Source organism: Peromyscus californicus, unplaced genomic scaffold, assembly GCF_007827085.1.
Source record: "Peromyscus californicus insignis strain IS unplaced genomic scaffold, ASM782708v3 Scaffold_4__1_contigs__length_199733344, whole genome shotgun sequence".
Lineage (NCBI taxonomy): Eukaryota > Metazoa > Chordata > Mammalia > Rodentia > Cricetidae > Peromyscus > Peromyscus californicus.
The window spans coordinates 11,340,366-11,364,340 of NW_026294562.1; the positions used below are offsets into that span (position 1 = coordinate 11,340,366).

At 41.4% G+C, this 23,975-nt stretch overlaps 1 protein-coding gene across 6 annotated transcripts in view; it reads left to right on the forward strand.

Annotated features, from left to right (window-relative positions):
• The first annotated feature begins 4,643 nt into the window (after positions 1 to 4,643).
• The window catches only part of Sorcs1 (sortilin related VPS10 domain containing receptor 1), a 555,377-nt gene continuing 536,045 nt past the window's right edge, over positions 4,644 to 23,975 (forward strand). For 3 of the 6 annotated variants that reach the window (XM_052714725.1, XM_052714727.1, XM_052714726.1), the window contains exon 1: positions 4,645 to 5,438. In XM_052714725.1, the coding sequence (XP_052570685.1) occupies positions 4,881 to 5,438 (558 nt within the window). In that variant the 5' untranslated portion in view covers positions 4,645 to 4,880. Of the gene's footprint in view, positions 5,439 to 23,975 lie in introns of all 6 variants that reach the window. The other 3 variants (XM_052714730.1, XM_052714729.1, XM_052714728.1) reach the window with 2 other exon arrangements.

Consider the following 23,975-nt stretch of genomic DNA (forward strand, 5'->3'; position numbering starts at 1 on the left):
GTGTGGTCTGCCAGCTGAATTTAGAGTAGAGAGTACTCCAAGAGGAATGGTATGCAGAAACCTTGCCTTGGGCACTAAATGGCAGTGTGACACTGGGTGGCAGTTGTTTAACATCACCTGCAAAGTGGAGAAAATGGTAATATTAGCTGAGAGAAAGTTCACAGAGGAACCATGTAAGCTGGTACGTTTAAAGGTTGGAGCACAGGTTCTCACAGAGAGGATACATCTGATTTACAGTGTTCCCTGCCAGCTGAGATGTGGGTAGCATTTCTACAGAGCTAGGCAGTTGTTCTTTATTGAGCTCTTAATGAGCCAGGCACTGAGGGAGACACTGAGGAAAGAGCAGATTAATAAGACTTTATCCTCACATAACTTTTTGAGGGGTGTTACTAACAAAGAAAACAACCACAGGATTAAATAACACTGAGAAGTCACTATTAAGAGACTGACACAGGACAGAGGCCATAGTGCTATTCCTAATGAAACATTTGATGGTGACCTAGACAGCAGTGGCATATTTTTCATGTGCAAATTAAAAAATCCCCTCATAAGAATCATCAATGTATAATCTCTTCAGGCTGTGACATTAGTTTTCTAATAACATTTTAACAGTACAATAATAATAACACCTATTAGGGCCCATGAGATGGATCAGCATATAGGCAATAGCTGGGTCGGTAACTTGAGGACATGAATTTCATCTCCCAAATTTAACATGGTGGAAGGAAAGAATCCACTACCCACATTGGTCCACACTCACACCATGGCAGGTATACCCTCACACATATACACACAAAAAAATGCTAAAATAAATGCAAAAATGTAATAACTTATATCACATTGATGAACTGAACATAATATGAAACAGAGTTCCCTGAGATTCACCTGTTGCTGTGGACTTTTAATAATGAGGAATGCATTGTTTAGGGGATTCTGCTGCTTTCTCCTACTACTTGTTGAGAAAAGTCATTTGGGAAATAAAATGAACATACACATATATACATACAGACAGACGGTATTACCTGGGGCCAATTTTATCCACATTTGTGTCATTTTATCTTCACGGAAGGATAATGAAAATTGGGGCTTAAAATTTTTACCTGTCCACAATGAAGTTTCAGCGAGTGAACTATAGTCACTTTAGAGTGATTATTCTTGAGATTTTTTCTTTTGTTTTTATTACTGTTGAGATATTTTATTATTTATTTTTTCTGAGATAAGATTTTATTCTGTATCCCAGACTGCCCTAGAACCTATTATGCTGTGGGATGGTCTGTATGTCAAATGTGTTGCTGATTGGTCAATGAATAAATCACTGATTGGTCAGTGGCCAGGCAGGAAGTATAGGCGGGACTAACAGAGAGGAGAATTGAGAGAACAGGAAGCTGGGTGAGGGAGACACTGCCAGCCGCCATCAGGACAAGGAACATGTAAAGTACCGGTAAGCCACAAGCCATGTGGCAAGGTATAGATTAATAGAAATGGATTAATTTAAGCTGTAAGAACAGTTAGCAAGAAGCCTGCCACGGCCATACAGTTTGTAACCAATACAAGTCTCTGTGTTTACTTGGTCGGGTCTGAGTGGCTGTGGGACTGGCAGGTGAGAGAGTTTGTCCTGACTGTGGGCCAGGCAGGAAAACATTAGCAACACTATTATATAGCACAGGCTGTCTTTAAACTTGGGGCAGTCCTCATCTTCCTCATTGATAGAATTACAGACATAAATCCCACACCTGGCTTTCCTGGGATCATCTTTTTTTTCTTATTAAGGAATTTTTAATTCATTTTACATACCAACCACAGAACCTCTTCTCTTCCCAGCTCCCGTCCCCCAGCCTTCCTTTCCATTTCTCCCCCATCTCCTCTTCAGACAAGGTAAGGCCTCCAATGGGGAATCAGCAGAACCTGGTACATTCAGCTGAGGCAGGTCGAAGCCCCTCCCCCCTGCATCAAGGCTGTGCAAGATTTCTCCCTATAGGTAGTGGGCTCCAAAAAGCCAGCTCATGTACCAAGGATGGATCCTGATCCTACTGCCAGGGGGGCTTTTAAGCAGATCAAGCTACACAACTGTCTCAATTATGCAGAGGGCCTACTCCAGTCCCATGGAGACTCCACAGCTATTGGTCCACAGTTCATGAGTTCCCACTAGTTTGGTTTGATTGTCTCTAGGTTTCCCCATCATGATATTGATGCCCCTTGCTCATAGAATCCCTCTTCTCTCTCTTTGACTGGACTCCTGGAGCTTGGCCTGGTGCTTGGCTGTGGATCTCTGCATCTGCTTCCATCAGTTACTGGATGAAGGCTCTGTGATGACAGTTAGGGGATCATCTTAACACATGTTTGTGGAAAAGATGGAATGTGTATGTTCTAGGAAGAAAACTCCACTCCATTTGTACCATTTTTAATTCTTTTAGGAAGAGATCTATTTTAAAACTAAAATTTTAGTGAAGCAATATCTAAAGCCAGGAAACTCTAGCTAATTTTTGTTTCCCAATTTTGCTTTTTTTTTTCCAGTCCTCTTTTTTTTTGGATGGGAATTTATTGGGTTCTGATTCTTTACTCTGTGTTTTTCCTTTCCTGGAGGAACTCCTACTCATTTATCCAGACTGCAAAGGAGGTTAAAAGAGTATAGAAACAAAGCATTAAGCAAAGAGCAGCCCTGTTTTGCTCTAAAATTCTTTCTAAGGGGAGGAACAAGGCCATCTAGGGCTTTGGAAGAATGGACTGGAAGCCTAGGGAGGAGAGAGGATTCCTGACTCTCTCCTCTCTGTAGAGGCTACAACTTGCCAGAATGTGTTTCTCTTTCAGCTGGGTCTGTATTTGTATAATGATGGTATTTTTCAAAGAGTCCTTGTTTTTTAATAGCAAGAGGACATGTGTAGGTACTCACTTTTGATTTCTGATATAAGTGGTCCCTATGAATTTACTCCCTTGCTGCTTTGGTCTTAAGAACAATTTAGTCCCGTTATTTTATTTTATTTAATTTATTTATTTTTGACTCAAGGTCCCACTCGGTAGCCTAGATACATCTGTAGCTCTGCTGGGTCCTATCCTAGGCTTGAATCAGCAGGGATCATCCCGGCTCAGTGTCCCAGGTGTTGGGATTACAGGCTCGAGCTGTAGGAGCCATCACTATAGGAGCCATCACTATGTGACATCTCTCTGGAATGCATTTTTATCATAAAAGTTGTCCTCTGGAGCATTATTAGAAAAGTTTCATTACCTGAAGATTAAGTATCATTGTGTATCACTTTCAAGTGGGGTTCATTACAAACTTAGAATTCTATAGAGTAATATGATGATTCTAAGTGTGAAACAACAAAAATCAAATTGAAACTGAAATTAGCACTGTTTTATAGCATGTTTATCCAATCCATAAATATTCATTCAATAATCTCATAACTCTCATGTGCTTAAGAGGATATCATCTGGTACATGAAAACTCTAAAGAGATTCGAAGGAATTTCAAACCTTGGAAATAACTATCGGTTTGAAAAGGGCTTGGTTTTTGAGTCTTTGTAATTTTCAAAGCCCTCTCACCTACTTATTTGAACTTCTGAACAGTATCAGGGGATTTGGGGGAGTTTGATATTATCATCACAGAATTACAGATTTTTAGGATCAGAAAGGATTTTAAAGGTCAACTAATGAACCACTTAATTTAACATGTAGGAAGCTCAATTGCCTGACATCCCACAAGAAACACCATTAAGCACTGACTTGCTCAGGGGGATTCGAATGTGTGTGTTAGCAACCCTGGGCTAGACACCGGTGACACCAGGTACATACAAATCCCTTCCCATATTTGTTGGACATACAGATCTATAACGAACTCACACTCGCTAAGTCAATCATCTACAGTTCCTACCATTCAGTGCACTGTTGCCAGGCACCGAGAATAAAATAGCAAACAGGTCCCTTCTTCCAACTTTAGTCTTCCTCTATAGCTACAAAATACTTGGGGAACCTTAACTTTAAAAATGTGTTGTTAAGTGCAACTATTTTCAATGACTGGGAATGCTAAAGGAGGCCAGGAAAGGAACCTTAGGAGGGATCACAGAGGGGGAAAAGTCTTCCCAACTATAGACACATGCTTAGACTGAGGAGCACACACACACACACACACACACACACACACACACACACACACACACACACACACACAGTCAGTTAATTACATCGCTCTCCGCTGCCTTCTGGGATCTCCTGCAAGCCAGAACACACAAGCTCTGCTCAGAGTAAGGACTAGATGCCAACTCACCTAGTTTAAGAGGGGAAAAGAGCAAGAGCTCACACATCCATATCCCCTAAACTGGAGAAGACCAGAAAAAGGAGAGAGCGAGAGAGAGAAAGAGGGGAAACAGCCACGGAAAAGAGAAAAAGAAAACGGGAATAGGAAACCCGTTACAGCGCCTGCTCCGGGAGTCTGGGGCTGGCCGCCCCCAGGGGACCGGTGCGCGGGCTGCTTGCTGGGACTCCGCGCACCGAGGGGAGGGTCGTTGTCTGCCTAGCGGGTTCCCGCAGCTCTGTGCGCAGAGCAGCTCGGCGACGGGACGCAGCGCCCGGAGCCCCGGCAGCGCCCGCCCTCCCTCCCGCGTCGCCAGCCAGCGCGCGGCGCCCGCTCCGCCCGTGACTTCAGTTCGGCTCCACCCCCGCGCGGCGGAGGCTCGCAGCTCGGTCCCCAGCCCGCGCGCTCCACACAAGCCCAGCCCGGGCGAGCGGCAGCCACCTGCCCGGCGCCGCCTTAGCGCGCCCCGCCGCGGCCCAACTTGGATGGAGTTGGGGTCCTGAGCGCACACCCTTCCGCCGTCAGTCGGGAGCCCCGCGCCGCCGCCTGCCTTCGGTTCGGGATCCCCTCTCCGCTTCTTTCTGCTCCCGCGATGGGAAAAGTTGCAGCCGCCGGCGGCTCCCCGGTCCGGCTGAGCGCGCTCCTGGCCGGCGCGGGGCTTCTGGTGCTCTTAGCCCCCGGAGTCTGCAGCAGCCGCTCCTGCTGCCCCTCGCAGCACCCCGGCTCGACCCCACGCTGGACCCTGACGCCAAGAGGTCTTCCTCACCCGGGACCGCTAGGTCGGGCTCCTGCCACGCCCCCGCCCCTTGTCATGAGACCCCTGTTCGTAGTGGCCCCCGGGGACCGGGCGCTGTCTCTGGAGCGAGCTGGGGGCAGCAGGGTGTCCGTGGCGACCGCTGCACGCTCTGGCCGAAGGAGACGAAGTGGAGCGGATCCTGAGAAGACTGAACCCGGAGAGGGTGCGAGTCGGAGTCGCCGGGGCATGCTAAGGGATGGAGGGCAGCAGGGGCCTGGGACTGGCGCGCGGGACCCGGACAAAGCCACCCGCTTCCGGATGGAGGAGCTGAGACTGACCAGCACCACGTTTGCGCTGACTGGAGACTCAGCACACAACCAAGCTATGGTCCACTGGTCTGGCCACAACAGCAGCGTGAGTAGAATGGAACTGTGGGGAAAGGGGTGAGAGAATGAAAGGGTTACTGTCCACTAGGAGATCTGATGGAGAATTTGGGGGAAAGAGGTTTCTGGACTTGGGAGATGCTGCGCTGTGAAGTCTTCCCAGCGGGCCTCCCTCAGGAGTTAATGGTGCCTACTAGGGAGTCCTCCCGCCCCCACCGTCAGAGTCTTCTCCAAATCACAAGGTTCATACTGTAACTGAACTGGCAGATCTTTTTTTTTTTTTCCTTCTTCTTCAGTGGCACTGGAAGGTGGAACTGAAGACCAAGAACGGGGGTGGGGGAGTGCTAAAGTAGTTTTAATGCAGATCTCAAAGGGTTAATATCCAAGCCCACTGAAATTTCCTTAAGGGACTTTTCCTTACCTGGATAGACTTAGGGAGTGCACGCAGAAGTCGCATGTGGGCTTTTTATTTTATTTTTATACAGAACGCATAGCCTCTTGTTCCGCCCAAGAGAGGCGATCTGCAGTGCGATATAAGGTGCCCTTTAGTATTATTATCTTTTTGTGGACCAAATGGATGCAAGTTTCAGTGCAGAGCCTCCCCAGCATCTTCCGACAGCATTAGCAAGTGCGTTTTGAGAGCCAGGGCTTTTCTAGCCCATGAAAGGGCAGTTGTTCTCCGGCATGGTCAGCCTGGGGACGATCAGATAGATAGATCTCAGTGACAACAACTCCCTGTTTTCCCACGACTGACCTCCTCTAGAAAGGAGCTCAAATAAAGATTTGAATTTCCCCTATGAAGCCAGGGAAGAGATTTCAGTCCCTGAGAGATTTAGGGTGAAAGTCACTGATTCTATCAGGAGCTTCAGACTTTCAGAAAACCATGGATGTTTGAAATCTGAGGAAACTGTACAGTTTAACCCAAATGTAGAAACTTCAATACTCTGAAACAGTAAAGAACCAGCTTTGACGGTGATAATTGAAGACGATTTAAAAGTGTGTAAAGTTCTCTAGGCTGCTGTGAAGCCCACACGAAAAGTTAAAGATTTCTGCAAGGGGGAGGGTCTCAGTTGCAGCTTCCATTGGATGATAGAGATCGTGTCTACAATGTGCACAGTCTATGCAACCTGGTACCTTTGAAAATGTTTCCTGTTTGTGGTGCGCATGCCAGGAACCGTGCCAACAAGTGCCACTTCACTGAGCTGTGTTCATCGTTGGGTTTTTAATGAGAGCTGAGAAGGTTTTGAAATATATGGTGTCATGCATTTGGCGATCTAGCCTATCCTGTACTGAGGACGGCAGCTGGGGTTCTTTCCAATGCAGCTTTCGTGACAGAGTGACGGAGGCTGCTGTTCGAGGTGGTTCTCAGGAGTGGTTTTAATTAAAAAAAAAAAAAAAAAAAAAAAAAAAAAAAAAAAAAAAAAAAACAACAACAAAAAAAAAAACCAACCAAAAACCTAAAGCTAAAATTCTTTCTACTTGAGTTCTGGACACTCTTATCCTGGTGCATTGCTTTAACTACCTCGTCTTTTTGTATCATAGCTACTAAAATTGATCCTTTAATTTTAACTAGAATCTTCCTGTGCTAGCTGATTAACTCAGGCTCCCTTAAGTGATTAATTCAAAAGCTCTGGCTTTACGAGGAGATTTTTGTATACAACAAATGCATGAGCTCTTGTTGTATTAAGAAGAAAAAAGAAAGATAAAACTTTGGACTCAAAATATTTCTGGCTTTTAGTGTAATTCAAGCTGTAAAATATCACTTACCCATTAGACCTCTACTTTAGTTCATCTCTTAAAAGATCTTGGAAAGTACATCTTTGGCAAATTATAACCTCCATTTAAGAAATGGCGCCAAGCATTGCCAGCTTTTCATTTTTTTTTAGATGCATATGAGTTGAGTTGGGCTTACTAGGGTTAGGATTTAGACAGTAATCTAAGAAAATGTAGGAAATAATGAAGAGGATGAGTGTTAAAGGTTTGAACACTCAAATTATATTAATCACAGGGTGAGATTTTGACCCTCTGAAGTCTCATATTCCACAGTTACCTTCACTCCCCTCCCAGGTCCTGCTCTGAGTATCTCACAAGGAATTTTTCTGTCATATCATGTATTTGTGTAGATGATGAAGAAAGAGAAACAGTGTTTACCCAGGTTCATTAAATAAAGACAGTCCTGCTTATCTGGACTAGACTCCTCAGAGATAGAAAGATTAAAATATTTTGTAAAGAGGAAGGATTCAGAAAGATACTTTTGGACAACATTGGGCAATGAAAGTAGAGGGAGACCTGAATTCCAGATCAGTTCCCAAGTGTTTTACCACAGCATGTTGTTCATGCTGTGGGTGTGGAATCAGCCTAAGGTGGGGGATACTTCTCGATTACTTTCCAAGACTTAGGTCAAGTTACTCATAAATAGGTACTATGACTTGAAGTCTTTTGGACCTATTCTCAATTTTATCATATTTCTCCAGAGTGAGAAATCTGCTTATTTAAACCTGAGGGCAATATTAGGGAATTCCCATGTTTTCACACTTAGATATCCCCACTGTCCCGTGAGTCTTCTTTCCAGTTCTCAAGGATACACAGCCTCTAAGGCTATGTCACAGTCGATAAAATCTTGGGCTAAACGGAGCCTTTGATTACAATAACACCTGAGTTCAAGGTACAAATGCATGATAATTATGGGCTGCCCGTCAAACTGTTGAGAAACTCTGGATGGGTCTCTTATCTCCTTCCCTTCTTTTTCCTGCCCTGTCAGCTGCTAGATTTGTGCAGTTGTGTAGAGACATGACTGTTGTGCCTCATCCGTGGGTGTGATGTACTTCCTCCACACTGTAGTCTTCTCCCTTGATGGAAACGGTTGCTAGAGTTGGTGGAACACCTGGGGGGATCTTCTGGCATGAAAGGTGCTGGGTATGAATCATTTGTCATAAGCTTAGTGTCATAAGCAAGAACATATTGTCCCTATCCTACTCATTCCAGGCATGCTGTGCCCTGATCTAAATTTATATAGTAATCCTTGGAGTGTTACAAAATGTATTTGTCTATATATGTGTTCATGGTGCTGTATGTGTTGATACTTTCATCCCAAGGGATTTTAAAGTGCTATACTCACTAATCTATAAAATCACTCGTAGGTGGTAAGTAGGTGACAAGTGTTAATATCTCCCTTTCATATTTTTATGCTGAAGTGAATTTGAATATTTCAATTCATCACCCAGGCTCTTTCTCACTGGCAATAGTGTTAAGTGATTTGTTAACAGAACTTTTTACTTAGATTTTCCACCATGAGAACTTTGATGTTGTACTCATCAGAGAATATGATGGCCTGATCAGCCTTCCTGTATCGCTTTGTGTGGTGATATATTGTGTATTCTAATAAAGCTTGCCTTGAGGATCAGAGAAGCAGAACAGCCAGCCACTAGCTTACCTCTATGAAATCCTCAGCCTCAACAGAGGGTGTTCCTGTTTCCTCACCTTATATACCTTTCTGTGTCCTGCCATATTACTTCCTGGGATTAAAGGCATGTGTCACCACTGCCTGACCTCTATGTTTAATTTAGTGGCTGGCTCTGTCCTCTGATCCTCAAGGCAAGCATTATTAGGGTACACAATATATCACCACATCTTTGCCTTTAATGGTTGCTAGAGTTAACATTTATACCCAACCTTACTGAATAAATTGAGTCCCCACTGGAGCATGGCAGGTGCCTTACATTCACCATCCCACCTAATCATCTTGAGTAGAAGTTCTTACATAGATGAGGAAACTAAGGCTTCAAAAGAGCAAAGGTTGCCAAGAGAAATTCGTTCATGAATGCACAGAGCAGGAATGGAGTGTCTGTAGTCACCTATTCTGACACCCCCAAAACAGCTTGCCTTAGGAGATTTTAGGTAGACAGAATACTCAAGCCTTTGGACTCTGTATAATTCATAATCCCATTTTGAGTTGGTGTCTGGTGGTGATAGGAAAGCATCTTCTGGGCTGAAGGCTTCCTCTCCTCGAGGAAAAGCAAGTGCTTTACTGTATGCCTATCATCACATAAGTCACTGTGAGTAGGGAGTTGGTTGTTCTCTCATCCACCCACCTCTTCATCTTTTGTGAGAGGTGGAATCTGCACCTGGTGATTCAAGAAGGGTAACCTAAGATCATTCAGTTCTGTGCTTATCTTTGGGAATAGATTCTTTCTTTCGTCTTATTTAATGACACATCAGATCTTATAAAGGGGTAGGGTGTCAGTAATTTGGAAAAGTGTTTTGATACGGTGCCCCCCCTCTTTCTTTTCTGACCTGACTCATTTTTATTTTTAAATAAAGTGAAAAAAGACTTTTAGCTTTTCTTAGGAAACCCACATTCTTACTTCTCCAGTGGATCCTTTATGCTTTTAATGAACACTGATTTGACATAATGTGGTGGTGCTTAGAAGGCAGCAGTATTAGAAGTAGATGGATCTCAGTTCCTGTCTTTTTTTTTTTTTTTTTTTTTTTTGGTTTTTCGAGACAGGGTTTCTCTGTGTAGCTTTGCGCCTTTCCTGGAACTCACTTGGTAGTCCAGGCTGGCCTCGAACTCACAGAGATCTGCCTGGCTCTGCCTCCCGAGTGCTGGGATTAAAGGCGTGCGCCACCACCGCCCGGCTTCAGTTCCTGTCTTAACTCTCCTGATTTCGACCACATTGCCTTGAGAAGTCGCGTGAGCTCTTTGGGGCTTAGGTGCCTCATCTGAGACACTGGAGTGATATGTCTTCTATAGTTTAATTTTTCCTTGAAGATTTAATGTCAAGTATATTAAGTACTTTGTGTTGGCAAGTACTCAATGAGCAATGCTTCTTTACATGAAAAGAAAACTTTTCTACTGGTAATTAAGAATGACAAAATAGAGAGTTAGTTACGTGTATGCAGTTACATCATGCTGTAATTTCATATCCTCGATTTCATCCTCTGTGATGATTCGAATAAATGAGAACATGAGCATATTCCTTAAGGTGAACTCTATGCGTCATTCAACATGCAGACCTCTGACATGCACCACATTTAACTAAAGAGAAGTCAGAGAGGCTGAGATTTGGACCTGACACAATGACCTACATCTCTCACCAATGAAACAAACAGAGCTCTTATTTCACATGGTCCTCTTTTCCCCCCAACACCCATGTACAAATTTGTTTCTGAGGTATCACATACTTTTTGAGCTCTACAGAAACATTCATTACAATCTGTGCTTATAGATTCACAGTAGCATATGGTTTACTGGATTTGTTTTAATCACGTCTTTGTGTTAATAAATGTGCTATTTTTGTATTGAAGGCCAGAAAACATGGTAAAATTGGAAAGTAAAAACCTCTTAGACGTTTGATGGGCATTTTCTAGAGGAAATTAACTGTAGGGAGTCCATCCACATTCTTTTAAAGCAGTTCCTTAGACATCCATAGGCTGGGCTGAAAAGGCAGGTGAAATAAATGAATTTACTGAAGAGAAGAATAACTACTCACATGCTAAGACTGATTGACACATATCAACATTATGATGAGAGCCTCACACGAATTCTATTTACTTTTAATTCTACAAATACTTACTGAACTCCAAATAACACTGGCATGGGGATGTCTGTGAAGTGGAACACAAAAATAAAAAGAAGAAATCCTTACCCTCACAGAGTTTTCAGTCTTGTACTTAGAGTTCATACAAGAGACTAAAGCAGATCCATGGCCCTTGGAGTAGAGTAGCTTACAGTAGGATTTTAAAGGTGGACTCAATATCATCAATCTTTATGATAGGGCAAATGCTCCAATGGAACCTTCCCATAAATGGAAAATTCAAGTAACTAGAGAGTATAATAAAGGCATTTTGAGTTGAACAGATTGCATAAATAACAGTTGAGAAGAGGCAGGCGCATTATTACTCTTATCTAGGAAATCTATCTAACTTTATTAAATCCTGTGTTGGAACTTTAAATCCTAACAATAGTCTTAAAAGAATAATGGAAGAAAAGAGTACTCATATCACTCTTGCAGTGAGTTTGGGTGTATTCCATGGCTAGTAAGTGAACAGAAACTGCCATGGCCACTGAAAGCCACAACTCTTAATTGTACATTAAATCTCAGCTGGGGTCATCACTCTTTCATTTTTATTTTGACATATTTTTCTATATATACTCCCACCGCCACCACAAAGTGATTTGCCATTGTTTAGGTTTTTAGTCAAATATATCCTCAGGTCTGCCACCTGGAAAATTAATTTGCCCCTTACCACCGGCCAACTTATGTGAGTCCCTAAATGTATGTTAAAAGATTTTTCTTGTCTAAGTGTATATCTCAATATACATCCTGCAGTTCTTCATGGAGAATGTGGATACTGCACCTCCTAGTCCTGATAGCAAAAACTGTCCAAATCGCCTCTCTGCTGTGTCTGCAGTCAATGCCGGAAAAGAGATGTGATCAGGGTGAGGCAAGGCCAAGTTCCATGAAAACTTAAAGATTGTTCTTGTGGAGCTCAAACTCTGCTCAGATGGGATTCTTGGACTAGTCAAATAACTGATGCCACAAAGGTGGGACCTTATTGTACACCATTGATAGTACAAAAGCAGTCTGTTCTAAGATGTAGGTGTGGAACAAAGAAAGGATGTGAATACTCCTATTTCTTCCTGCTATCTACATGTATCTAAAGATATTGTATCTGTTTCTGTAGCACGTCTGAATGTTGCTTTAACACTTTAGATGAGTTACAGCCCATTTTTCCTTTTACAAAATGCTTCAGTTCTCAAAGACTGGAAAATTACTTATGTTACCCTACTTTTATTCTAAGCACAATCCTGTGAGGTGGGAGAGACTAATTTAATCTACATTTCTGAGGGAGGGAAACCATGGCCTTGCTGTTAAACAGGTCATTTTTGTATACTAAGAAATCCAGAAACATTTGGCTACACTGTATAACTACACTGCTTGCAGCCACTTGCCAGACAGGTGTTAGAATATAGTTACATCCTAGCCTCAGGGGTAGGTAAAGATTGTGCACCTGTAGCCATTGTGTTGAGAAGTGTGCATGGTGGCCACGGGACTCCAAATTCTATGCTCTCCAACTTTAGCTGAGCTCAGCTGTTCAGGTTATTTGCTTTTGGCTTCAGAGAATGAGGATTCATCTAAAGTCATGCTCTTTGTATGCTTTAAACCTTGAAATAGTGATTTTAAAAAGAGATGAAGGGACATTCTGGCAGCGAGCTTCCTGACAATACCCCACATGAAATCTACATTCCACTGTTAATGTACTGCGGAGAAGCCATTACATAGGACTGGGGTTACAGTCGCTGGGGTGGGAGGGCGAGGAGTAGAATACTGCTACCACTTCTCTCCGTAACTGTTTTACACAATTGAGTTCTAATTAAAAATAATACTAAAGGTTGCCTCAGTTAAGGGAACCTAGAGTGTCAATGTGAAGGAATGAGGATTGACACTAGTGGATTTTACTGGAGTCACTAGTTATTACTTTCTTTTTTTTTCTTTGTACAACTTATAGGGGAGAAGAATCAAGGTGAGTTTGCTGACTATTGGGGGCAGTGGTCTATATCCAGTGAAGACACAGTAATGGACAGCCCAGAGACCTCTCTTGATACTGTAAATAGCCATCAAATTAGTGAGCAGCTGCTCACTGAGAACATGGTATGGGCTATCAGTTTGTGTCATGCAGTCCTCATGGTGCCTTTACAAACTAGTTGCCACTGTTTTGACTCTAAATCTGTGACTATCCCAGCCTAAAGAACTCACACAAGGTTGCCCAGCTGAAAAATATTCAAGAAAAGATTTACCTTTTGCCATATTTAAATTCAAAGCTTTAATTGCTAGATCACGCTGCCCCTTTTAGGGGTTTATTTTTATATTTTTGAAAGTGAGAACTCCAGAAGTCAAGGAAAATGACTTAAAAGGAAACTCTTGGTACAAATGACATATTTTGGGGCACCCTGTTTGGCCTTACTCCATTCTCAGGTCACTGACATATGATGCTTTGCTGAGAAGTCAGTTGCTTCAGGGCACAGTTTGATGAAATTCCTAACCTCTGCAAAAACCCATGACAGCCTCCCTGGGTCCAACTATGCCTCATCATGCTATTAAGAGAAGATGTGTAGGATGTGTGCTTTGCTTACCCTCTGCTGGCTAATGACCCTAGAGTGACAGTGTGGACAACTGTATCTTTCTTTTTCTTCAAGAAATACTAGTAAGAATCATGTTATCAGACAACCAGCTAATCATGTTATACCCTGGAGCAAATGGATTGATTCCTTTAGTCATCCCTCCCTAATAGAGTAACTTGGGCTATGGAGGCACCAAATCCTGTACCATCAGTCCTGCTTTAGGACTTATATGTATGTGTGTGGGTGGCGTGTGGGGTATTCACGGGAGAGTGTTGTTGGGCATGAAAAGCCTGTCTTCTCTCTGCAGTTCCACCACAGACTCTCCATTAGCATCTTTAAAGGGCTTTAAAAGGCTATTTTAGACATGCCCAGCACTCTGGTTTAGAAATGCCTCTGCAACCTGCTTGCTCTAACTTGCATTTTGCTGAAATTATGGAGAGATTCTAGCTGGGTGAGCACATACTCAGTTACAGGTGCCTCCATCAACATTTCCCTAAGGACTGTCCTCCTGTGATTCACTCTTGAATTCCCAGGTGAGAACTAGATGCTGGAATCTTTGCATTTGGAAAAATCTCTTGGAAACTGATGGGATCATTCAGTTTGAACATTGTTCACATTAGATACACAGGAGTGAGCTTTAGGGTCCATGAAGCTCTTCCTCGTTTACACGATTGCAGTTTCTGTTAACATGCTATGTTTTCCCATGAAGAGCTGAGGCACATAGATTTTGCCAGCTTCTTAGAGAAAACTTCCAGTGCTCGAGACATGGTAGAAAGTCTTATCGATTACATGGGACAGCACATTCTCCTCAAGCAGTGTTTCTGTCCTCCAGTATATACTAGGAAATTATCTTCCCTTCTGGACAGAACCTGCGTCAAAATGTATTGGAAGTGGCAAAAGCGTATATGGTATAACACTTAGAGACTGCTTCAGTTTCCTTCTTCATTATCTGGTACATGTGTAAATTTGGCCAGCTGTGCAGCCCATGCCTCAATTTCCCTTCTAAAATGTGGATAATGATGTGTTTGTCACATTTTTAAATAATTGTTTTTGTTTTTTGAGAATAATATAATTGCACTATTTCCTCCTTTATAGGTAGGTAATTAAAAGTGATGATAAATATTAAAATGTGTAAAGCAGCCCCTAGTATACATTATGCAGCCAATAAGGGTTTCTATTGCTGCTGTAATTATCATTGTTGTTCTGTTAATATTACTTCTGATGTTAATAGTACCTAAGTATAGCCTACTTGAAGACGTTTATAATATGTTGCTTACAACATTGCCTCTCTCTACATTAATCATTTAATTACATTTGAGTGTCTATGAACACACATATAAGTATGTGTAGGTCAGAGGATAACTTAAAGAAGTCAATTTTGTCTTTCTACCACTGAACTCAGGAACTGAATTGCATTATTAATAGTTCCTGCTTTATTTGTTGTTACTTAGCAACAAAAACAAAAACAAAACAAAAACAAAAACAAAAAAACAACCAAACAAGCTAACTTTCTGTGTAGAATAGTGGTTCTCAACCTATGGGTTGCAACCCCCACAGGGGTCACATGTTAGATATCCTGCATATCAGATATTTACATTAGGATTCATAACAGCAGCAAAATTACAGTTATGAAGTAGCAACAAAATAATTTTACGGTTGAGGGTCACCACAACATGAGGAACTGTATTAGGAAGATTAAGAACCACTGGTGTAGAACAAATAACCTATGACCTTGTACAAGTATGTCAGAGACTATAAAAGCTTACAAGTATATCAGAGACTATTAAAGCTGTGAAGACTGGTTTCATAGGCACATATTTTGAATTGTGATATCTCACAGAAGACAAGAAAGAGATAGAAAGAGATTATAAAACAATGCCAAGGAAGTCAAGGCAATCTTGGGCTTTATTGTTCCCACATGTATACCAAGTTCTATAAATGTACTTGTATGCAGTAAGGGTTTGAAACCCTTTCAATTACTGTATACACAACATGACTGTGCTTTTATTAAAAAAAAACTATTTATGACTCAAAATGTTTGCTGTGGTTATGATGAACATTGGGATTTTATGTGATTTTTTTTTTGGTTTGTTTTTTGCTGTTTCTCAACCAACATGCATTGCTTGAGTTCTTTTTAAAAGTTACTTTAAAAAGAAAAGTAAAACAAAAAAGGGCAAGCATGCTTGTGAACTTGGCCTCATTAGAACTGACTTCAAGCACTGAGCTGGACAAAGCACTCACATCCTGTTGCCTGTTTGTGTTCTAATCACTGCTGTCAGGAGACAGTTCAGTGCCCAGGATTTTTTCAACAACAAGAAGACTCCTTGTCCCTCTCCTGACAATACAGCAGCTGGTATTACTGGGCTCCTTTTCTGCCATACCCATTCTGATTCAAAGGAAAAGGAATCCAGAGGTAGTTTACCATCTGACAATAATTCCCAGAAATTTTGGAGATCTCAATTTTCTCAATAAGTCACCACATATTATAGTTGATATATCATTGTCTATCTGGATCTTGGTTTCTACCTTACAGCATAGTTAGACACATAAATATATTCATAATCAATGTGTACAACTGTGTCTGTGTGTGTGCATGTGTACCTGTATGGGTGTGTGTATGTGAGATTCACAGTAGCAAACATATTACTCGACAATATTAAGGTCTCTGTTCTTAAAGGTGAAATAGGTAGACTTGTATGTCAATGGAATAGATTTTTATAGACTGCTGGTCAGAACTCAGTATGGTTGTTTTTAGAAAAAGGAGAGAGGAAAAGAAACAAACAGAAAGAGAGGGGATAATGAAAACAGAAAATGGAGAATGAAGGTCCACAAAACAGAGAGAGAGAGAGAGAGAGAGAGAGAGAGAGAGAGAGAGAGAGAGAGAGACAAAGAGAGACAGACAGAGACAGACAGAGACAGAGAGAGACAGAGAGAGAGACAGACAGAAAGAGACAGACAGACAGACAGAGACAGAGAGAGACAGAGACAGAGAGAGACCGAGAGACAGAGATATGAGAGAGAGAGAGAGAGAGATTACCAACATATTTGATCTCCTGTTTTATGTTTCATTTTCAAGTAACTTAAAGATAACTCAAGCACTCAATGGATGTGTGTTTATTAAGAAGCAGATGAAAGTCACATATAATCCTAATATTCATCATAGCCATAGGCAAAGATTTTTAGTCATAAGTATTCTTTGTACAGAAACATACTAATTTTGTAGTACGTAATAGGTGAAAATGGTTTAACCAAGAGAGAGAAAAGAGGGCAGGGGAAACAGGTAAAAGAGACGGAGTTATAGGAGTTACAGACTGACGAAACAGGGAGACTGGAAAAGAGAAGGAAGAGAAGTGAGAAAGAGACACAGAAAGGCCAGAGATTAGGAAAGGCGTTTGGAAAGCTGAGTTGTAGTAGGGTCATGTAGACACATGGAGAGTAGGAGATAAAAATAAGAAAAGGGAAGTGCCACTGAGTGGTGAAGACTTGGAATATAATCAAACCATCAAAAGTGCACAGCCTGATCCAGTTGGTGACCCCTCAGCCATTTGTTCATAGTTCACGTGTTTCCATTCGTTTGGCTATTTGTCCCTGTGCTTTATCCAACCTTGGTCTCAACAATTCTCGCTCATAAAAACCCTCCTCATTCTCGCTAATTGGACTCCCAGAGCTCCACCCGGGGCCTAACCATGGGTCTCTGCATCCAGATCCCTCAGTCGTTGGATAGGGTTTCTAGCACGACAATTAGGGTGTTTGGCGATCCTATCACCAGAGTAGGTCAGTTCGGGCTGTATCTCGACCATTGCCAGCAGTCTGTTGTGGGGGTATCTTTGTGGATTTCTGTGGGGCTCTCTAGCACTTTGCTTCTTCCTATTCTCATGTGGTCTTCATTTACCATGGTCTCCTATTCCTTGTTCTCCCTCTCTGTTGTTGATCCAGCTGGGATATCCCGCTCCCCCAAGCTCTCTTTCCCTCGACCCTCGCCCTTCATTCCCCCCACTCATGTCCAGGCTGTTCATGTAGATCTCATCCATTTCTCTGTCATTGGGCGATCCTGATCCCCGTGTCTTTCTTGGGGTCCTGTTTTTGGCTTGATCTGTTTGGGAGGCATCCAGGCAGCGGGACCGTGTCCTGTGCTCATTGCATGAGTTGGCTGTTTGAAACCTGGGGCCTATGCAGGATCGCTTGGCTCGGCCTGGGAGGAGGGGACTGGACCTACCTGGACTGAGTCTACCAGATTGATCTCAGTCCTCGGGGGAGGCTTTGCCCTGGAGGAGGTGGGACTGGGGGGAAGATGAGGGGGGAGAACAAGGGAATCTGTGGCTGATATGTAGAACTGAATTGTACTGCAAAATTAAAAAAAAAAAAAAAAAGTGCATAGCATCCCTGGTTCCCGGGAAAACTGCACTCTTCATTCTCCGCAGAGCTTCTCCAGCCTCTTGTTTGACAGTAATTAGCAAGCAGCCCTGCGAAGTAGTTAATCCAGGTCTGGAAGCCCTGCATGTGTGTGTTGTAGCCTTGAGAGCCACATGTGTGCTGAGCTCTCTGTGGTCAAATCGGTGTGTGTAGTATTTATGCACAGCTAAGAATCTCTCAAGAGTGTTTGTTTGGAGAAGTGGGCCTGATCGGTTGGTGTAGAGACAGCATTTTAACCTTTTCTGTTGTAACTAGTCTGTGTTACTTTGGACACTTAACATGGATATGCATTTTATAATACTGAAAACAGTAAAGCACTTTTTAAGTGGCTGTTATGTCAGTGCTGAGTGCTAGAAAATACAAATACCTGATCTTTGCCCTGGAGGGTGCACATCCTGGTAGAAAAAGACAGACATGTAACAGGATGGAATACAGTTTAGTGTGGTAAGTGCATAATGGCTTAATAGAGCTTTATGCAAAGTGCTCTTAGAGCAGAGAGGGCAGGGACTGTGATTTTGCCTGAGAGTAGGAGGCTGTGTTTTAAAGGGAAGTGACATTTATCTCGGATTTTATTCAAAGTTAAAAGAACTATCGACAGAATATATTGTGGTGGGAGAAAAGGCTGTTTGAGCCCACTCTTAACCCCCTGTATCTTAGATCTTGGGTTCACCATACGTTGTTAGCAGTCAACAAGCTGTCATTGGTTTGACACCTCATTCTTTATTATTTGCCATTTTAATGTCTGAAATACTTGAGACAAAGGATAATAGGGCTTTACAATAACAAATTAGATTCCATGTTTTATAGTTTTCCATTAGATTATTGACTACAAACCAGACAAAAGAATTTGATTTTCCAGAGGAAACAAACTCATAAAAATTTCCCCGATGTTTAATGTGCACATACATGTTCTCATCACCACACCTGCAGACACACAAAAGTCTCCAGAATATAATTTGATTAGCTGAGCAGTGATGGTTAGTTGTTTCTGGTTATTCTGTGTTTCTGGTTTTAAGAGTTTAAGGTGAGGGTTTGTGTCATCTTAATGCCTACCCTGTCAATGTGGGGGGTGAAATACATCAGGGCTAGTTGTCCATACTTTCTTATCATCAACTCTTATAACGAGAGTGTGATTTTAAAGATAGTGAGAGTACACAGAGAGTTATGCACCAGTGTTACCCACTCTTAATTGGTTATTCTTTGGAAAGAGGAGGCAGCACATATATATTAAATTCATAAAAAAGTCCCAGAAAGCAAACTTAGCTTTTTTCTTCTTGTTTACTTTCTAGGTAATGGGGGAAAATATAAACCAGCAGATGGAACTGATGAGGAAAAAACAGCTGCTGGTGGGGTGGGGTACCTCTGGGGTGAAAGTGGGCTCTCAGGCTGTGTCAATTCGCACGTAACTCCCAGACTAGGTGTTACTTGAGAAGATGTTGCAAAGTCCAGATCTGTATGGTGGGTGACTTGGGAAATTTTGCCTGATACTTTGTACTTCTGCATTCAAAGACTGAATGCTAGGTTTGCATCATTCAAAAACAAAAATGGCTTGGGCAGAGGTTTTCCAAGTGATGTCAGATATACCCTAAATTTCTTCTGCTTAAGCTTTGACTTCATTTCATATACAAGGCTCTTTTTTAAAAATATGCATTTAAGTTATATTAAAAATCTTAGGGAAAGAAAGAGAAAGTTTACTTTAAAGCTCACTAGGTTCACAAGCAAGCACCCTAGTATCTCTTATTCAGCCTAATTTGTGTCTGTAAAGAATATGAAGGGAGACTGATGTGATGGTCCAGTGGGTAAAGAGTCTTGCTGCCAAGCCTGATGACCTAAGTTCAATCCCCAGGACTGCATGCTGTAAGGGGAGATCCAACTCTCCCAAGTTGTTCTCTGACACACACAAGTACCTGTACACAAGTATCCAAAAACACACACATATACACAAGCACACACATTTGCATGCTAAATAATGTTTTAAAGAATATGTAGGAAACAGTGTTTGTTGCTGAAGAAATTTTAGAAATAGTAGGACAAACTTGCTGTCTCATCATCTCTTTATATAACTACAAGTTACTAACGGTTTCTGTATTTTAAAATGACTCGAGAAATTAAAAGAAGAATACTTTGTGACATATGACTGCTTCTTGATACAGTTGGAATGTGGGCAATTCATTCACCTGATGTCTGTGCAGTGTTGGATGACAACCACAAACCTGAGTAGTTGTGACAGTGACTATAAGTCCATCAACCCCAATTATTTATTCTCTGACCCTCTACAGAGGAGAATTTGCTAACTCCTCATTTGAGGGCTCGGGGAGAACATAAATGGTCAAGCACAGTAGAGAGCCGGATGTCAGCTGCATGGCACGTTTTGAGAGTGGTCGTTTGATCTTGCTTTTCTTTCCTAAAAGGCCTGTGTGCTCCCATCCATTGCAAATTCTAATTCACAAGTGTACCATCTCTGTCCAGTCTGTCTGCTCAGCTCCTTCCTCTTTCTGGAAACTTTGTCTGCATGTTAAATCCTTTGCATTTGGAAATCATCTCTTTGCTGACAATTTCTCCAATACTCCAGGAAGAAGGAATACATGACCCTTGTGAACTAAAGGTCTGATATTGTGTGCTGGTTCAGTCTGCCTCCATTTAAGCAAGCACAGCTGTTTTGTGAGAGCTCCTGGAGGGAAAAGCTCCATTTTCTTCATTTTTGTATACTTCTGTGTGGCATATAGGAGATTCCTAATAAGCACATGCTTATATATGGCACAGGATTGTTTCATTTGCCTTTTATTGTATCATCAGCATTTAGATGCTATAAACATAGACCACTTGGATATTTTCACTGTCTTGATTCAAGCAGTGTAGGATACCTGATGTGTCTCATTGAAATGGGCAAAAAGTGGCCCAAGACGAAACAAAAGGGAACAGGGAAAAGGAGAAAGGAAGGGAGGGAGAGAAGCCTAGATTTGAACCAAGTCACATTACTTTTGAAGCCACAGCTTTCCTGTAGCAGGAGTGGGTAGGACACACTCTAGCCACCAGGACAAGCTGCTGGCAGGTAGAGGGGCTAGCATTGCCATGGGCCCAAGGGAGAAAGTAATGGCATGTTCCTCACCTAAGGAGCTAAGCTAAGAATCAGCCCCCATGCTCCAAGGTTTCAACCAGGCAAAAATATTTGAGAAGAGATGAGGACGTGTTGCATTTTGTGAGAGAGAAAATTGCATTTGTGATAATGGAGTGACAATGAGAAAACAATTATGGGTTTAGCCTGCATTTTCTTCCTGGCAATATACCTGAAGGGATAAATCGAGGGTTTCTGTGAGTTTCTCAAGTGATTTGGGCAGGATAGTACTTCAAGTAAAGGTGGGGAATGACTACTTTTTTGAGAACTCAGCAATAATCTATAACAACAAATATTTACTGACTGCTTAGTATTTTCCAGACATTATTAAAATTGATTTATATACCTTCAACAATAGGAAATAGGTAATACTGTTCTCTAAAATTACTACTATGAATTGTACTGCTGTTAGTATAACAAAAAGTAGGCATGGTCATTATTCTCTGTAAAAATCTAAATGTAGTTGACCTACAATGAGAAATTAAGTAGCTCGCACCCAAGGTCACATGAATAGCAGGTGTTAGAAATTAGAAGTAGGAAGCTGGGTTTTAAAACTGCAGACAGTTGGGGGTCCTACAAGCTTATTTTTAGATCACTGTATTTTACTATGTTTTAACATTATGGCATTATCTTCAAATGGTCACAAGGTTTTCCTGCATTTAAAATTATTAATTAACTGCTTAACATAGTGGAGACATAGGCAGGAACTGAGAATGTATTATGTAAGTATCAAAGCCAATAGTTGCCTGTAGCCCTGACTCCCTCTGACTGTGGCCCTTCCACTGACTGTCTATGGGATTTGGGAAGTTGTGATGTACGTCTCCTTTCATGATGTAAGATTCTTTCAGAATCCAAAAGATTATTTGTTCTTCAGAAGACACAAACATACATGTCAGCAAAAAAAAAAAAATGTACATAAAATACAAATAAACAAATTATTTTTAAAAAATTATTAATAGAAACATACATTCAAAGAAATAAATGCTTTGATTTTTGTTTACAGTGGAGATTAGTGAATTACTGTTTGTGGGAGTGGAGATGTATGATATGTATCTCTGCTTTGCCTTTGTGTTGGTATCATCAGCTGTAGGAGCACCTGTAATTGAAGAGTTGCACTCAGTGTTTCTATTTTGTGTTTGTATCTGAGGGAATTTCTACTTTCATGTGAAAATGAGGATGTTTGCCCGCTCAATGACTAAGGAAACATTTTATATGTGCATGAAAGCATTATAAAACTATTTAACATCCAGCAGTAGTTTATGCACCAAATTAAAAATAGAAACTAAAGTTTTAATTATCTGGAGAAAAATCAGGGTCTTCTTTTTTTGCAACACCTTTACCTTGTCCTTGGAAATTGTCCACTTCTAAGGAGGGTTTGTTTTGTGTATTTTAAACTAGAGACTATGTAGCTTAGACTGCATGTGCGTAATCTGCTATATTTCACCCTGAGAGCTAAAATGCCTTAATTTAATCACAATAAACTTGAAAAATTTGACCTTGATTTATTATTTAAACTGCCCTGTAGCCAATTTGTTTGTATTTTTAATGGACTTTTTCTTATTTTTAGGCCTCCTTAAAATGTATTTATGGTAGATCATTTGAAAAATCATGGGTATATAATTAAGACCTATTCTTTTTCTTCATTTAAACACTTCATGCCCGCAGGTAAATTTTCCTGCATAGTGATTTAGTGTAGGATGTAGTTTCTTAAAATGTAATAGTTGGCCCAATGTCAAGACATAAAGACTGTTTAAAAAATGGCTTTGAATCCTTTAGACAAGACTATTTCTGTGATCTGCCATTCTGGGATGACATGAAATATTTCTTTCCCAGAAGTCTCTGGGCTCTGGCCCTTCTCCCATGCCACAATTTCGTCAGCAGCAGTTACTTTTTCCTGTATTCCTGGTAGTTTACATAACTGGTACAATTAAGAAATTTCTGATACGTCTGCTGAGACTTGATTAACATGCCATTTGTTATTAGGTCATCAGGTGCCATTTACATTGAGTTAGTGTTTATTTCACTGGTAGATATAAAGAAAAATCTGAGTGCTTCCACACCCCTTCCTGTGTTGGTGTCCAGCCCCAACCTGTAGAAGGGTTCTTGGAGGGAGGAATGAGGAACTGAGAAATAATAGGAAGAAATATAGATGTAGACAGACAGAGACACAGGATAGCTTTGGGAGGCCCCTGGGTCAATACCCAGTCGGCTCAAGTTTGTTCATGATGGGCTTTTTATACATCAGCAAGGGGAGGGGCAAAAGACCTCCCCCTTAAAAGGTCAAGGTATAAAGTACCAACAAGTGTAGACTCTTCCAAACACCTGGTAATCATGCCTTTGGCCAAATTATCTTATTATGCAGCCCTGCTAGATAAAGCAAGCTCAGACTTTCTGACCTTACTAGGGAGCCTCTGTGGGCCCCCACATTCCTGCATGGGGAAGATGGGCATGATTGAAACTTTACTAAAGATGGAGACAGATTAAACAGCACCACATATACTAATGACTTAAATCTTCAAAGGAGGCACTGCAGAAATCCGTGGTATATTGACAAAGCTATTCTTTTCTTTTTCTTTTTGGAAAGATAGTGTGGAATTTATTACTCACATATCCTTACAGCCCTGCATGAAAAGCAGGCAACGGAATGAGAAACTCTTCCCTGTCCCCACAGTCATCTTGCTGTTTCTTTTTTTTTTTTTTTTATATGAAAAAGAATCAGTCAGCTCTATTTTATTTTTTTTTTTTGAGTGTTGACATATTTATTGGAATGAGAACATATTGCACATTTCCATTGGAAAGTTTTTTTTTTTTTCTGACCCCCAGACAACTTTATTTATTAACATACAATTAAAATCACATTTCAGTACAAGTAAAATACCACCACATTTCCCCTTTTCTATTTTAATAAAAAGGAA